At 37.3% G+C, this 18623-nt stretch overlaps 1 protein-coding gene across 2 annotated transcripts in view; it reads right to left on the reverse strand.

The window, feature by feature from the left end:
• Positions 1–18623, reverse strand: part of LOC110098010 (membralin-like protein At1g60995) — a 54980-nt gene that overhangs the window by 13864 nt on the left and 22493 nt on the right. For both annotated transcript variants that reach the window (XM_020824702.2, XM_020824701.2), the window contains 4 exons: positions 16258–16339; positions 14640–14701; positions 14364–14458; positions 12801–12880 (listed from right to left, as the gene is read on the reverse strand). In XM_020824702.2, the coding sequence (XP_020680361.1) occupies positions 12801–12880; positions 14364–14458; positions 14640–14701; positions 16258–16339 (319 nt within the window). The remainder of the gene's footprint in view (positions 1–12800; positions 12881–14363; positions 14459–14639; positions 14702–16257; positions 16340–18623) is intronic.

Raw genomic sequence — 18623 nt, forward strand, 5'->3', positions numbered from 1 at the left:
AAAGATATTTTTTTTTATTTCCAATTTGATCAAAGAGATAATCAAGATGGTTGGGCCTTTAAATGTTATTCAGGTTATTACTGATATTGCACCAGTTTGTAGAGCAACAAATTGTCTGTGAAGCAAAAGCATATCCTCAAATCTTCTAGACATCATGAGTGGTGCATACTCTCAATCTTGCTCCAAAGTATATTTGTGCAACTAAGAATAGTGAGCCAAATGAAATTAGTGATAATGAATGTTGTTGGATCACAATGGTTGTAGGAGAGGTTATTTTAATTAGAAATTTTATAATGAATCACTCTATGAGGCTTTCTATCTTCAATGATTTCTCAAGATTGAAAATATTTGTCATAGTTGAAACTTGTTCTGCCTCAGTTATAGTAATATTAAAAAGATTCAAACAAATAAAAATACATTTCAGTACATGGTGATTATTGAGAAGTTGTCTTATTATCAAGAGGATGATGTTGGAAAGGCAATGTATGTAAAAGAAAAGATATTAGATGATTTATGATGAGATAATATCAGGTACATTTTAACTTCTAATGATCATATTTATGAGATGCTAAGTGTGGCGAATCGATTTATGAGATGTGGAATTCCATATTCTTGAAGTGAAAGAGGTAATATATAAACAAAAAAAGTTAACATGATAAAGACTCAAGTTTCTGGAGTATTGCTGATAGGAAGTACTTGTAGATCTCAAGTATTTCATATCAATCTTCGGAAAACAGTGAGCTTCTACACAAATCCGCAAAAAAAAAAAAAAAAAAAATTCTACAACCCCAAAAAAAAAAAAAAAAAAAAAACATGAAAACAATAGATAATTTGTATTATTTGATGAAAGGGAAATGGAAAATAGCAAGATACAATTGACCTCTATTCGAGAGGAGGATCGATATCTCTCAAATCTCTAGACGTCGCTAGAGCCCAAAAGAAAACCTAAATGGCTAAATCTAAGATATCTCAAATTTCAACCAAATTCAAGATGCCCTAATCCTAAGAAAATAAAGTATTTAATACATACAAATCAAAAGGAAATCTCTAAACAATCCCTACATTCAATTTTCCTCTTAAACTTCCTCAAAATTCCTTCCTAAAACGGCTCCTGTGGACTTATGGCTTGCCACGCTGTTTCGCCCATAAGCCGGTCCCGCCTGGACCGGCTGGACTGGTCCAATGGACAGGTCCAAGGTTTAAAATTGCGTAATTAAGCCTCGAGGCGGTTTTCGTCCGTGAGGCGAGGCGTAAGCCTCGAGGCGGTCTGAGGCGTAAGCCTCACGGATACAGAATTGCGTAAATGAGAAATTAAGAGTTTTTCTTACAATAAAAAAAACATAAACCCTAGATTTTCTTACACTTGAAAAATCTAACCCTAAACTAAAAAAAAACCCTAAAATCCAATGTGGAGTACTCCTAGAGGGCGGCCAGAAGTTTCAACTTCGCCGGAGAGAGGAGGCGCCGGCGGGAGAAGCGGCGGGAAGGGAAGCTGGCAGGTAAGGACCGTGCGGGAGCTCTCTGTTTCGCGAATTGGAGCCGTGCGGGTAGGAAAAATTCGGAAGGAGCTGCTGTCGTGCGGGTTTAAGGAGAAAAAAACATTCATTTTAAGTGGGTGGGTCCATTCCCATGAGGCATACGCCTCACTAAGAATTGCGCAATTGCGCCTCTAAGGCGCGCCTCAGTCCATGTGAGGCGTACGCCTCTGCCAGGGATGGAATTGCGTAAGCTTCGAGGCGGTTTTTGGACGAATTGCGCAGAGGCGCGCCTCTTATTGCGCAATTTTAAACAGAGGACAGGTCTAACAATTGTCTATACTATTGTAAAGGATAGCTAAAGCAAAAGCAATACACCTCTACATTATTTGATCATCTTTAAATCCAAGGTAAATTTCAATTTATCTTTTATAATTAATTATCATCTTGTTAAATGGTAATTGTCTAATTTTATTTTCTTTATAATCTTTGAAGATATTCAATTAAAGAATGACTTCAAGAAAACCCTCAATGTATTTCTCCACAAAAAGATTAGAAATTTCAAATATGAGAAATATATTCTTGAAACACCATTTTTTAAAAGAGAGACTAATAATTAATAAAGAGGTTACTAAATTTTTTGGATATTTATAGGGCTTTAGTGATTAAAAATATTTGTGTGATATGTGGAGAATAGATCCAAAGATGTGAGTTAATTCATGGAGCTTCGGCACTTCTACTTCAAACAATTGTCATAAAACTTCTTGTTCGAGTTTTATCCTCCCATTATTGTGAGAGAAATTGGAGCACATATTCATTCATTCAATCAATGTAAGGAACAAAATTACTCAACAATGGACTAAAGATTTAGTTTATGTGCATACAAACCTTCGTCTTCTATTAAGAAAGACCTCAATTTATATGGATGGTGATAATAAGATGTAGGATGTATTCCTAGATGATATGGAAATATTGAAGATTATAAATCTTTCTCTTGATGAGATAGAAATGAAAAAAAAAAATGATATTTAATGATGTAAATATTGAAAACGAAAAACAAACGCCTAAAGAAGCTAATACTATTATTCTTTTTAGTGAATAATTGAAGCTTGAAATTGTACTAGACTATTTATGCATATTTTTTTGATACTTCACTAGATATTTTATACTTTTTTTATATTATAAGCTAAACAAGTAATTATGATGTTGATTTATCATTTGTTTCTCATTCTTAATATATTTTCTTAATTTCTATGTACCATTAAAAAATTATAATGATGTGCTCATGCTTTACCCGTGTCCTAAATTTTCAATAATTGTCATACCAACTTTATTATAATATATGCATAGTCCAAATTTAGTAATTTTGGAAAAAATTGTCAAGAATTTGACTTGAAAATTTGTGAGCTTAAGATTGTTATACAAAATGAGAAAGGTAAAAGGAGACTAGTTACTAGGGATGTCAAAATGATTAATGGATCAGGATCAGGTCCAATTAGAAATTAATTTGATCTGAATCCAGTCGACTTGAACCTGCCCTGTTAAATAAGCGGGCAAAAAATGTGGACCCAAAAGCCACTAGCAACCTGGTTGACCTGAACACAACCAAATAATTCATTTTAATTAAAAAAAATTATAACATGTGAACTATAGAGTATATAGTTACTCATTAAGAAATTGAGGTTAATATCTAATTTGATGGTGCGTCTCTCAAGCCAAGTTTGTTAATCCTTAAAGACAAAAATCTTCTATAAGGTCGTAGATAACCCAATGGTAGGGGTAGTAGCTAGATCATTAGTGTTGCCGAGCTGTTTTGATCTTTTGGACTTCACAAGCCGTAGGTCTGCCTTTAGTGCCTGCCAAAACATTTTTTCAACTATATCCATGGAGAAGGAATATTCTTTGTCTATCTTCTTGTGGAGGTTAGGTGGAAGCTAATGACCATCCCTATCAAGGATTGTTTTTTTTAGTTAAAAAAGAATTGCTTTCCTCATGCCTTTGTTAGCATTGAAGGTGTGAATGACAAGCACTTCACTTCTTCAACTCATGTAGTCCTTGTTGTACCTTCATTTTTTCAATATTGAAACTAAATTCTGCCTTAGATAACTTCTTGAGACTTTTGAATTTAGTGACTCAATTGAATTTAGCGATTCAATCTACTAGCTCTTGAAATATGGCAATAAAAGGCAAGTAGAGATAAGGATCATCTTATCATTAATATTGCCAAGGAACAACTGCAACGATGCTTCTCCTTGAGTTATTTTTCACATTTAATATTTCAGTTGAGCCATCAATTGCTATATATTATCACCAACTCATCCTTCACCTTTTAACAAGGCCGATGATTGCAATTTTCTCAATCGAACTCGCGAATGATAAACATTCCTTTTAACTCCACAAATCTCATTAGGCAAATCAACATAAAACACAAAAGTAGCTCCAAAGGCCACTAAAAAATTGGACACGTACAAATGGCATCATTTCCTACCATACGTCATTATGAATCATGCTAAGGGCTGATTGGGGTAACCAATTTAATCGAAGATGCTGAATTTTAGCACTTTTATCTAGAGGAATACTGTAACTACTCATCAGCTAGGTAACGGTGGGCTCTTGTTGATGAGCCTCTCCACACTCCCTCATACTATATATGATGTGATACGTTCAAGAATTGCACATGAAATTCATTAAGAATCACAAAGTTTACCAATGTAAGATTAGACTTTCGTAGGTTAAGATTCAAGAAATTTTCCGTTAACGAAATGTTATAATAAGCGGTTACAACTAGTGTTTAGGCACAATTAATGAAGGATCTCAAAAGTTACACAATAAAGCAAATGCGGAAAAATAATAGAATCCCACGGCTAATGTTTAGAAAGTTCACAACGAGTACCTTGCTCACTCACACTCAAGGCGGGCTTAGCAAAAGAAGGCCTTTAGCAAACTCAACGATGCCACGAAGACGGTGGCCACACCAATGGCCTTTAGCCACGGAGAGGTTGACGGTGACGAGGATGGCGTGAATGCTTGACTATTGATACTCCAATCGTAGCTTGAAAATCGTCGGTCGATGACGCTCACAAGAATCGGGACGACTCGCTCCAAGTATTCTTCAACTGTGGCGTCATCTTCAAATCCTACATCAAAGCACGGAGATCGTAGGATATTAATGCTTCCGTCGGCGTTGAACACTAATCCCCACTCAAACTCCGGGTCCGCCATACATGCTTGGCGTGGAGAATTCTTCACGGAGAGGAGAACTAAGTGAAGGTAATGGAGACTCCTTGCTTTGGAAGGAGGAGGAGAAGGAGGGAGGAGCCGGCGGGATCTCCAAGGAGAGAGGGATTTCGGCCAAGGTGGGAGAGAGGGGTGGGTGAAATGAGGGAGAGAAGCTAGGTTAGATGAGGTGGCATGAAGTTTACTCAAATCTGAAATTAATCTCAGATTTTAAATTGAAATTGAATCCCATCATAAAAATGTTCCTAAATTGGAGTTCCAAATAAGGAAAGAATTCAAAATTTGAAATTTTCAAATTTCAAATTTGAAAACTGTGTAGGGAAGGGGTTGGGTGGGTGAGGGGAAGTTGCCGGCAAGGTGGCCGGCCGGGGTTGTGGTGGTGGTCGGCGGCGGGTTCCCAAGAGGCGGCGGCAATGGGGTTGAGGAGGGATTTCTTGTAGTGGAGGGGAAGGAGATGGAGGAAAATACGAACGAAAAGATAGAAGGATTCAACCATGAGCCGCGGACTCTTCCAACGACTGATGGGCCTTGCGGATTGCTCCCCTTGAGCTCTCTCCCTTCTCAAGCTCTCATGCAAGAAGAAGAAGTAGAAACAAAACAATTTTCATTCAAATATTCATTTTCTCAATACAACTAGAAATGACCTATATATAGGTCCAACACAACAGAAAATACAAAGACTATATTGCCCTCGGGGCTACAATCATGACTCAGCTCATACTAAGGGTACAATAGGAAACTCCAAGAAATAAAAGAAAAATGCATAAAGAAAATACATAAATAACTAGAAATATAAACTCTGAATCGTGGCCGTCGATCTGCGCTGTCTCCGGCGATACACATGCTTGAATATCTGATCGATGTCCGCATCAATATATCCTTTGAATTTATTGCTGTTGAACTCAACAAATTGAGCTTTGGTAATCAGCTCAGCTTGTGTATGATCATCCTAAGGCCACTTATATTTGAATCCCATCTACTTCTTGGAGGATCTCACTGACTATTAGAGGATTGATTGGTGTTCTAATAAGCCCACATTATCATTTTCATTTGCGCCATCATGGTCATCATCATATTTCCATATCATCAAGGCAAACGTTGGGTAATCTCTTTTTTGTCCATATTGCATCATTTCTATATCATTTGTTAACATTAAAAAATTGACACACCAAATTTATTATAATATATGCAATAGTCCTAATTTAGTAATTTTGGGGAAAAAAGTCAAGAATTTGACTTGGAAATATTTTTTAGAGCTCTGTAGAAATTTCTATGAATTTTGAAAAATGTTGAGCATAATAATGACTTTGATTAATTTTTGCATAAATAATGGGACTTTAGCTTGGCTTTCTTTAGCTGTGAAGCATCTAATGATATAGGATATCACATGATGAGTTTTGTAGGGCTCAAGAATGCTATGATTATGGGATTTGTTATTTTTAGCAAAAATCCAGCATATGACTCCGTTAGTGATTTATGTACATGTGTAATGCTTAAGCAAACTTGACCTTCATTGGACCTATCATGGTGGAAATTTTTAGGATCTGACATTTGCAAAAGCTGAATTTCATTTAGCCTGGTGGATTTGAGATAGATTTGAGCCTAATTTAGCCATTTCTCTTATGTCATACTGACTTGATTTTAAGGGACATAATATGAAGTTGGAGGGTGGAACTAGCATTGTTTGTAATTGAGATATGTCTCCCATTTTGTGTTTTAAACATTTCATTTGATGTAGAAGCAAGTTAGGGGTGCTCCGGAGCAAACTCATTTTGCTCCATAGTCCACAAGAAACCATTTCAAGTCACTAATTCGCACAATCCTTAATCAAATATCATCAGAGAGGTTCATGTTTTTCCGAAAAGTCTATTTTTCGCTCCACCATAAAGAGTTAATATCTTTATTCCATAGTTTTTTTCTCATGTATTTTGTCATTTTGTAGTTTAGTAATGAGTTTTAGTTCTTGTTCGTGTCAAAGTGACATATTGTAGTGCTGGTGAAACTTTTAAGACAATTTGCCTTAGCGAACTCTTTATTGTACTAAATTATCCACATGGTTTTTCCATAGACATGAGATAGGGGGCAACAATAAAGTGCACCAACTATGTATGACACGTAAAAGATGGTGTGGCAAGTAAATGTAACATCGAGGCATTAGTGGTAGATCATTCATACACAGCATGTAGATAACTACGTTTTGGGGCAATGATAATCTCCTCTCCAACTAGATTTAGTCGAATCCATGTTGTAGAAATCTTGAGCCATACCATATACATAGTTTACCACACTTTGAGCTGGAATCAGCCTCAAATCAACAAGATTATTGGTCGTTGGTGAGCTTCTGGTAAGAATTAAGACATCACATAACTTTTAATGTACCACATCCATATAAAATGGAGTGGGCTTCCTTTGACTGATTACACTTGGGTTGAAGCAGAGGAATTACAGACTTGTTGTCCTGATATCTATCAACGTACTAGTGAAGTGTTCTCATCATGAGATGAGATTCTTCCACCAGGGGGGAATTGATGCATTCAATAGTCTTCATTTTATGTTTACATTTTGAATATTTTGGAATCCATTTTAATTTTAATTTTATGTTTTATTTTTTTGTTTGCCCAGTGATGGAAGGCAACATCTGATCATGTTTAGGTTGGGTGCTCTTTGGACATGTCATTCCTTTGGTTTGCTAGCTTTCTTTGGTTCTTTGGGCATTTATTGGTGGGTTGTTTCTCTTCTATTAGGCTTGGCCCATTTGTCCTTGGCTTTCTTGGAGTTGGGTTGGCTAGCTGCTTGGTTCCTGGGATGGTCGTGCCTTTCTTTGGTGTCTGTTGGGTTTCTTATGGGTTTGGTTCCCGGGTTGGCTGTTGGGATGCTGGGCTGCTCGGTTCCCGGGCTGGTACTGCCTTGTTCTTTGAGTTTTTTCCCCTATTTTGATTGGATGCTTGGGTGGCACTTGTGGGTGGTTATTTGGTTTCAATTTTCCCTATTTAAGGCGTTGTTAACTGTTGTTGGAGGGGCTTGTTGAACATAATCTTGTCTCAAAACCTGAGGGTTTTCTTTCTTAGCTTGAGAGCTTCTTCTTCTCTACTTATTCCTTCTTCTAAGTCTTCTACCTATTTCTTCTCTCCACAAGTTACCCCTCCATTATATCCTTCTTTTACAAGTGTGAGTGGTGTTGTTGGCCAGTTTGTTGGTATTTGCAAGAGGAGTTGCGACGGGTGTTAGATCAGGATTGTTGTGGTAGACTATTGGTTTGCATGTTCTTTAGAGCACCTTACTTTCCTATTTTATCGATACATTTATGGTGACCACTTGTTGGTTGTTCTGAGGGTATTTTCTTTAATTTAAGTTTTTGTTTATTTATAAAGCTGTTTAAGTTTTTGCATATGGTTGGATTTTTGTCAGCGGTTTGTTCACTTATTTTTGGATTGAGTTGTGTCCTGTTTTCTCTTAAGTGTTCTCCTTTGATTTTAGAACTTTTTGGATCACATCAATTTCAGAACCAGTAGGGGAGAAGACTTCTATGAGCAATTCTTTGCCTTGACACGAGAGGGGACCATAGCAGAATACCGTGGCAGGTTCGAGTATCTGGCCAACAGGCTAGACTGACTTTCAGAGGCAGTGCTAGAGGAAAATTTAAAAAAGGGCTTAAACCGGAGATCCAAGCAGCAGTTAGAGTGATGAGGCCACATGACTTGGGGGAGGCCATGGAGCTAGCACAGTTGGTGGAGGACCAGAAGTATCTGGAGAAGGGGCGCGTGGGGGGGAGGAGGGGGGGGCAGGGGGGGGGGGGGGGGGGGGGGGGGGGGGGGTCATATAGGAAGACCACCACCTTCTTAGCTCCCAAGGAGCTTGCACCAAGGAGTTTGAGGGAAGTATCAAAGGAGAAAACTGGAATAGGGATATATGAGGGAAATTTCAAGAAGCTTACTGAGAACAAGATAAAGGAGAAGAGGGCAAGGGGTTGTGCTTTAGATGTGACGAGAAGTATATGTCAGGGCATAGGTGTAAGGACCGAACTCTTGAGGATCTCACCGTCTGTGATAACGAGGAAGCTGAAGAGGGAGGTGAGAGTGGGCTAGTGGTAGAGAAAGAGGAGAAGTTGCATTTGGATGTGGCAGAAGTCTATCTAAACTCAGTAGAGAGATTCACCCCGAATCACATCATGAAAGTTAAGGGAGAAATAGCTGACAGAGAGGTGGTGGTGCTGATCAACAATGGGGCAACCCACAATTTTATCTCTAATTAGACTGTAGATCTGTTATGGGTGAAATTAGTGGATACTAGGGGCTACAGGGTGATGATGGGTACGGGAAAGGTGGATATGGGTAGAGGAATATGTATGGGAGTAGTGCTGACTATTCAAGGGATCTAGGTGAGGAAAAACTTTCTCTCATTGGAGTTGGGGAGCACTGATGCCATCCTAGGGATGAAGTGGCTACATACCTTGGGGGATAACAAGGTCAATTGGGGAGCACTGAGGATGGAGCTGGTGGTAGGGGAAGGAGGATGGTGATTCAGGATGGCATCGGGCTGTCCAAGGCTGGGGTATCTCTCAAATCTCTAATCAGGACCAAGCAGGAGGTGGGAGGAAAATTTTTGGTAGAGTTGCAACACTTGAAAGGGGTTAGACTAGAGGATAAAGAAGACATTCATACTTTAGTTCAGCCACTCATACACTAGTTCTGTGAAGTTTTTCGACCTCCCCAGGGCCTACCTCCACAGAGAGAGCCGGAGCATACCATTACCTTGAAGGAAGGGGTGTCACCGATCAGTATTTGGCCGTATCGCTATCCCCAGATTAAGAAGGATGAGATTGAAAAGCTGATCCGTGAGATGTTGGAGGCGGGGATAATCAGGCCAAGTGTGAGTCATTTCTCTAGTCCAGTCTTATTAGTCAAGACGAAGGATGAGAGCTTGAGATTTTGTATGAATAATAGAGCCTTGAACAAGGGGGCAGTGCCAGATAAATTCTCAATTACTGTGATTGATGAGCTCTTAGATGAGCTGTATGGCGCAATGGTATTTTCCAAGTTGGATTTGAAGTCAGGCTATCACCAAATCAGAATGAAAGAGGCAAATGTTCAGAAGACGACTTTCAGGACACACGAGGGACACTACGAGTTTCGGGTGATGCCGTTTGGGCTTACTAATGCCCATGCTACTTTTCAGTCCTTGAGGAACAGGGTGTCCCGGTCGTACCTCCAGAAGTTTGTCTTGGTTTTTTTTATGACAAACTGGTGTACAACAAGATTGAAGAGGAGCATCCGAAGCAATTGAGGGTGGTTTTAGGAGTTCTGTAGGAGTATCAGCAAAGAGACAACCTAAAGAAGTGCAACTTTGCACAGGCTAGTGTAGAGTACTTGGGACATGTGGTATCCCAGAAAGGAGTGGCGGCTGATCAAACTAAAATTGAGGCAATGTAGAAGTGGCCCTTACCTAGGAACCTGAGGGAGTTTAGGGGTTTCCTAGGATTGACTGGCTACTACCGAAGATTCATGAGGGAATACAGTAACATAGCTTAGCCCTTGACCGAGCAACTGAAGAATGATAACTTCTTATGGGCAGAGACAGCGACCCAGGCTTTTGAGAGACTGAAGAAAGCCATGACTACAGTCCCATCTTTAACTCTCCCTGATTTCAATCAGATTTTTGTAGTGGAGACTGATGCGTCCGGATATATGTTGAGAGTCATGCTCATGCAGAACCACAGACCTATAGCATACTACAGTCAAGTACTGTCAGCCAGAGCTAAGCTGAAGTTGGTATATGAGAAGGAATTGATGGCCATTGTGTTAGCTATTCATAAGTGGCGCCCTTACCTGCTAGGTCGGCATTTCATTGTCAGAAAGATCAGAGAAGCTTGAAATACATATTAGAGCAAATGATGGTGACTGAGAACCATCAGAGGTAATTGTCCAAACTACTAGGCTATGATTTTGAGATCCAGTATGGGCTAGATTTTGAAAATAAGGTGGAAGATGCCTTATCCAGATGTGTTGGGAGCTCTAAGAGATGGCAATTTTAGTACCACTTATGGTAGATTATATCAAAGAAGATAGTATGCAGGATGAGGAGTTGAGGAAGATTAGGAAGGATTTGATGAATGATGCGAGTAGCCATCCAAGGTATTCACTGAAAGGGGAGAGACTATTACAACAAGGGAGGTTTGTGATGCCACGATCATCTATCCATATTCCCCACCTACTGCGGGAGGTCCATAGGAGTGCAATTGGAGTCCATTATGAGGTACATAAGACATACAAAAGACTAACTGTTGAGTTATGCTGAAAGGGAATGCATAAGGATGTGGAGAAGATGGTAGTGGGGTTTGAGATGTGCTAGAGAAACAAGTACATGGTTATGGCTCTAGGGGGGTTACTACAACATTTAGCACACTTCCAAACAAGGTATGGGAGGAAGTGTCCATGGATTTCATAGATGGTATACCATGATCGGAGGGGTTCAAAGTCATTATGGTGGTGGTTGACATGCTGAGTAAGTATGTGCATTTCAATCCCTTACGACACCCCTACACCGTCGTGACAGTGGTGGCAACATTCATCAGGGAGGTGGTTGATCGAGACAAAGTGTTCCTTAGCCAGGTTTGGAGGGAGCTATTCAGGTTGCATGGTACAATTATCAAGAGAAGCACCGCCTACCATCCTCAGACGGACAAGCAAACGGGAGTTTGGAGACTTACTTAAGGTGTTTTTCTTCTGAAACACCACGGATGTGGGCGAAGTTATTAGCATGAGCCGAATATTGGTACAATACATCGTACCAGTCTGCTTCTCAGATGACTCCTTTTAAAATGCTATATGGAAGGGATCCCCCACACTTTGTGCATTTTGGGCAAGAAAGCACACTAGTCTCAGTGGAGCGGTACTTGGTGGAAAGGGATAGGGCGTTTGAGAAATTAAAGAGGCACCTGTTGAGGGCACAATAAATAATGAAGAAAGCATATGCGCATAGAAGGGACATCAGTTTTGAAGTAGGGGAGATGGTGTTCTTAAAACTGCAACCCTATAGGCAGAAGGCAGTGGCCCACAGGAGAAACGTGAAATTGGCTCCAAGGTATTTTGGGCCTTATGAGATAGTGGAAAGGATTGGAGTTGTGGCATACATGTTGAAGTTATCCCCGACCGCTAACATAGACCAGTATTCCATGTGTCACAGTTAAAGAAAGCTATAGGGGAGCATGCAGTCAGTGCAGAATTACCAGCAACACTGACGGAGGAGTTGGAATTGATTTTAGAACCACTGGAGCTAAAGGAGGTGAGATACAGCAAAGAAGGGAACAAAGAAGTGTTGATAAATGGAGGAGCTTTCCTTATTTCGATGCCACTTGAGAACCGTATGAGATGGTGAAGCACCAATTTCCTTCATTTCACCTTGAGGATAAGGTGAGTCTTTGAGGGGGGAGTAATGTTAGGCTGGCCCAAAGGGGGCCAGCTGAACCGGTCCAACCTGGACCAATTCTCACCTACAAGAGGCAGACCAAAGGAGGCGAAACCAACAGAGATGGAGCGGCTTGAGTAGAGGGACCCACAGACTAATGATGTTTAGGATTGGAGTTAAAGTTCAAATTAGGGGTTGTTTAGAGATTAAGAAAATTTTTTGTCTTTAACTGCTTTCTTCATGTTAAGGTTAGGGTTATCTTGAATTTGGGATCTTGTGTGGTGTTTGGGCTCTAGTTTTTGAAGGGTTGGATCTTCCTCTCAAATTGAAGATTCTTGTATTGTTTGATATTTTTCTTATTCTTTTGCTGAATTGGAGGTTTTATATTGCTGTTTTCTCTTCTATGTTTGGAATTTCTGCATCAAAGTTGCTGATTTTCTCTGAAATTGAGCAAATTCCCGCTCTTGTGGTATAGCTATTTTCCAGAGCACTACTAGCATGGCACCAGAAAGAACCACTCTTCACAAAAATATACCAGCGGATTTATTAATTATGTTTGAACCATGATTCTTGTTTTTTTTTTTCCTGTGGAAAATGAGTTTGTAAATAATATAGAGTTTCCTTCCACAAATTTGACATTTGATGCACGGTAAACAAAAAAAAGATAACAGATAAAATGCTTACCAAGGCCAGGAGAGCTTAACAAGCTGTTCATAAGTATTGTATCATATCCAACAAAACTGTTAATAAGAAGTTGCTTCCACCTAGTAAAAATTAGAAGAAAATAGCATTCATGCAGGTCAATACCATAGCTGCCCACAAGGTAAACGAAGACAATTTTGTTTGAATTCATTTCATAAGCTTTAAGACAATGGTCAACAGGATGAAAATAAGAAAAAAAATTATTTGAAAGGGAAAATAAAAAGAAATCCCCAAAGATATGACAACCAATGGGATGCTGAAGTGCTGAACCACTATAAAATTTCATATTCAACAAAATGAATAGCTAATCTCACATGAAATTTGTGAAGGTCAAGAGCGAGCATCATTCTACGAGTACTACTTCCTAACTGCTACTTAATGAAAACAAGTGACTCCAAGAAATAGTACAACAAACTCTACGCACCAAAATATTGGTAGAAGTAGTCCAAAGAAATGTCGTTCAGTAGCAACAAACCAAAAAATACGAAGTCTGATTTTTTCACACGAGCCACTTCAATGCAGATAGCATAGAGTTAATAAAAATCAGGGAGAGTTGTACTTGTACACATTTCTTGATAAATGCCTCATCGTGATTAGCAATCAACTATCATTACGTGGAGATGCATAGTGATGGAAATAGCCACAAGAAAATTTAAGATGACCCTATACGACAGTATTTCTAAAAAATATCATTCATTTGTTTCAATTAACACCCTATCACGCTTCTTTAGTTCTTTCTTAGGCATTGCATATTAGTTTTTGGCTTAACATCATTACCAGGTATCTCACAATCCAAACTTCCTAAGCGTGTAACTGGTTGGCTAGTTTCGAAATGCGGTTTTACTGTCAAAATATTAGCGTTGGCATGATCAAAGTATGTTGAAGCCAAATTGTTCCAAATTATGAACACTAGGAGTGATAAAATTGGTATTTAACTACGGTAAAAAAAGATAACATGGAGTATTATTCTTCCATTATAAACGTGTCATGGTGCAGGCATAAACAGGGGGTGGAAAGATCTAAAATGTTATCTATCAAGAGCTCCAAAGCAACGTCATATAAGTTGACGATTGATATCAATATAGTTGTCTTCATGCATGATGGGTACTTAGACTTCAAAGTTCCAATGCTCTAATAAATTGGTTCAGGCAATAAATTGAGCAGTTCTCAACCACCCCACATTCTAAACCATACTTAAATGTTTTCTCTAATAAACTTATAATGTATTTTCTATACCCACAGAATGATTTAGATCGATGCAGAAAGATACACTATATTAACAGAAATAACAATCTCGTTACAATTCTTCAAAAATATTCATAAAGGAATCCAAGCGGTACAGTTGCACATAACAAACTCTATCAGATTCCAGTCGTGTGTGGGGAATGCCAATAAAAATAAAATAAACTAAAAAATTATGATTTCATGGCACGTTTGATAAGTTCATAATATCAGCCAAAGCATCGTTTAATGCAAGACAATCAGCCATGCATGTCATGAAAAATTATAATCTATGAATGAAAGAAAAAAACACAAGCTGCTAACCTGTTCCCAAAGCATGGATTCTGAGCAGATATTGTGACATTAACGGTCTGTATATTGTGCTGAGATTTTGCCCCTTCAGGAAGCAGGAAATAACCCTATAAAATTTGTATAGCATAAACTTTAGCAAACTACATAAGCATGTCCAGCAATAGCAAACACTAGGTTCATTAATCAATCATCTATAAGATCACAGAAGAGGAGAATATAATGTTAAACCGTAATTGCTCGCCCTTGAATCATTGATTATCAAAGCAGAAACAATCCAGAGTCATTTACCTTCTCAACAGTGTACAGATATGTCGGCTCAAAGGCCTTGCTTCTCTTCTCGAGCCATTGCACTGCAATCAAATAAACTTAGCAAATACCATACGCCATGAAGAACAAATTACATCAAAATCAAGGAGATTCAAGGCATTAATAATAGCGAACTGTTGACATCATCGATGGTTGACCATTTTCGATGCATGGTTATTTTGATTAGAAGTAGACAAAGGAAACAATTAAAAACGATATATAAAACAAGAAGAGTAGTGGTACAGAACTATGGAAGAAGTCTATTTACTTCGATATTAATGCAGTTTATTCTATTAAAATTTTAACTGCAAAAATTATGCACCAATGATTCCCCCTTCCTCAGTTGCAATACACATTTTCATTCTATTTTCTGTCACATCAACATCCTAAACATCTCTTGCGGCCTTCTTCCCATCTTGAACATCTCATACTCTTGCCACTTCCACCCAAAGGATATAGAAGAATAAGCTTTAAAGTTGAAAGTGATCTGAACTTTTTTTTTGTGCTAATGGCTTCTAAATTCCAGCTTTCACAGTCCTCCCACATATATTGATGATCACTCGACCTCTCAAGAAAAACTTTGCACATTTCATTCATTCCATCACTCCATTTTTCATCAGTGACCTGATATCAATGATTTTCTAACCAACCACATCTCAGGAAAAACTTTTTTTAAAAACAAAATAAACGAAAAATTTCATAAAGCCACTCTAGCTTCCTCCACCTTACAATCTACGAAAAAATTTAAGAAGGCCACTTGCGTTTCCATCATTTTCCTTTACAACATACAACCTGTAGTTATTGCCAGCAAGAATAGGAAAAATGAGCTGCGTTTTTCATCTGCCCAAACTGAGAAATTTTTTATTGAATTTTCTTCAGCTTTTTTTTTTCATTTAATTTCTTGATTTCACTTTTGATAATGACCCAAGTCCAATTATCCTTGGTTCTTTCAGGAAAAAAACAAGGGAAAAAGAATCCTATTTTAGTTACATCCTTTCTCTATATTTTTTAGTTCTAAATTTTAAATTTATAAACTTCATATTCAATTAACAACAGATGAAACTTAAGAAATAGAAACCAATAAGTTAATAAGATGGAAATAACAAGGATAAAAATTTTAATTTGAAAATAATATAGTTGATGGAGTTCCTAGATGGGATAGAATTGAAGAGAAAAATGACAGCTCGAAAGAACATATCCCTATAGTTCACTACAGAGCCACCATTTGTCAATTTTACATTGAGCTAAAAACAGTTGGGAACTCTAAATCTACCTTAAAAACTCACAGAAGTGCTGGACAAGAAAGGATGAGATCCAACCTGGCTATAATCTTAAAATATACAAAATGAATCAAATTTACAATTTATCTAAAAAATATTCAATAGGCCACAAGCAAAAAAGCACATCAGTGAATCTAGTATCTATTTTCCTTACTGCCAACAGTTTGACATGTTAGACTGATTTCTGCGCGTGAATTTAGCATGCTTGTTCACTAGTTGCTGTGCTTTTTACAATGCAAACTCAAATGATACACCCAGAGATTATAATGAGACTAGATTCATTGGGGATGAAATAAGCTTACAGTGAAAGTGGAACACACCTGTAAGGGACTTGAAATGTTCAGCACGAACCATCTTTAAGCTTTCTGATACATCAAGAAATGTTTTCCAGCCTGCAGTATTCTGTATTTCAACCCCTAATTCTTAGAACAGAAATCAATACTCCTAAGCAGATTTTATCTTTAAAAAAGTAAAATATATACATAAATTCATGCATATGGATTCAGTTAAATGGAGGTGTATTAGATTTTAACTTTACGAAGTCAGGCCATGTATGACATATTTCCTTCTTTTTGTGATTGTTGGAACTTGGAAGAAACAGGAAAAAAGTTTGAAAGTATTTAGAAAAAACAGTTCATTTTTAGCTATTGATCATCCTAAAAATAAGATAATGTACCAGTTGAAATTTTGATAAAGTTAACCGTAATATTGTTATGCAATATGATCATACTTCATTATAGGTAATATATATTTATGATCTAGATAATTGTAGCCCTATAGAATAGTTAAATATTTGATAATATTAATTATTTATTAGAACCATTATAAAATTGTTTCACTTGTATTTAATCATTAAAAAAAAAAGAATGGAAATATGCTAAACCAGTTTTAATAAAAAATTTAGAACTACTTAAATTTTTATTTTAGTTTGACTTTTTAACATTTAATCTTGTAGATAAAGAATATTTCTTCTTCTAATGATGTTAAATATCCTGAATATCATTCAAACATACAGAATAAAATTAAAAATGTTTTAAGAATCAGACATCATATGGCTATACTAATTTTACACAAAAATGTAGAAGTAACTTTATCATTTCAAATTTACAGCATAAAATTAATTTCAATAACCTTCAGAAAAAAATTTTTGCTTAATTTAGCTATAGCCATATATAAAATAAAATATTTTTCTGAAATGATATTAAAGCTATTTCAATACTATTATTATAAATTTGATTGTAATTTCACTCATAAAATACAATCATTTATTTTGAAAACAAAATATCAAGCTTTGGTTAATCCCCAAATCTCAACCATTGATTAAAACCTTTTGGTTAATCCTACTATCTTTTTTCAGGATCTCAACATGTGAGGAATTCGCCACAGAAGACTTCCAAGTTATAAGGGGATAAACCTGAAAGTTAACAATAGACCACATGAACAAGATAAGCATAGAAGATATTGTTTTGAGAAGATATTTACGGGATAAGTGGAGAATGAGATGAGCGGAAAAATTTAGATATAAAAGATCTCCTACGGATTGCAAACAATCTGATAAACCTGCAAATTAGCAACTGGTTGTAGGAAGAAGGATAAGCGTAGAAATTTTGGCCCCACTCCTGCATACATCATAAAAATCAAGCCCTCCCCATCCCTCCTCAACGCCCAGCAGATCTCCAAGTTCTTTCTCTAAGTATATTCAACTCGATTTTGGAGAGGTGCACCAATGAAAATCCCAGGCTCTTCAGCTTCTAGTCTCTAAGTATATCCAATTCAGCAATGCAGACGAGCACCAATAGAAGTATAAGGCTCTTCAGCTTCAACAACCCCTTAACCAAAGGATTAAACCAATGTTGGTCACAATTGCAGCACCAATATCTCAAAATGAATTGTGATGATGATGTGTTTCTCAAACAATCCGTAGAAAGAAAATTGGTGTTTGAATTTTTTGCAAGACTCAATAATGAATTTGACCAAATTTGTAGTCAAATCTTGAGCAAAGAGGACTTATTTGAGACTCGTTGCATCAATAGGGCTCAACTCGGAAGAAATTGACAAGCTAAGGAACTTCCTCAATTCTCTCGAAAAAGCTTTCAGATCATACCATCTAACTCCAAGTGGAACAAATGCTAATACTTATACTTATAATGCGCAAGTAGTTTCCATAAACCTGGATTATAGATTCAATAGTCACCAATTACATGATGAAGCTTGTCAACATATTCCATTTTCCAAATCTACAAACCATGTCCTAGCAATGCAAAAATAAAAGTAGATGATGGCTCTCTAACCACTATTACAAGTAAAAAAGAATATTTCTATTTCCCATGCAGTTACTCTCAATAATGCACTATGTTCTTAAGCTAGCAGCAAATCTTTTATCTATCCATAAACTCTTCAAATATCATAACTACAATGTGACAATTTTTTACTAATATTTTGTATTTCAAGACCCAACTACAAGGAAACGATTTGAGACTATCATTTTGATAAAGATACAACTACAAGCAAGCTAGAGAAATGGATAGACCATGCCTATTTGAATACAATAACCACCCATCATACGCCTTCATATCTGCACCAGATAAAGATACCATTTGAGACTATCAGTACAAGCTAGGGCATCCCTCCTTTAAAACCCTACAATCGATATGTCCTCTTTTTTTATAAATATTGACATTAAAAA

Source organism: Dendrobium catenatum, unplaced genomic scaffold (genome assembly GCF_001605985.2).
Source record: "Dendrobium catenatum unplaced genomic scaffold, ASM160598v2 fragScaff_scaffold_726, whole genome shotgun sequence".
Lineage (NCBI taxonomy): Eukaryota > Viridiplantae > Streptophyta > Magnoliopsida > Asparagales > Orchidaceae > Dendrobium > Dendrobium catenatum.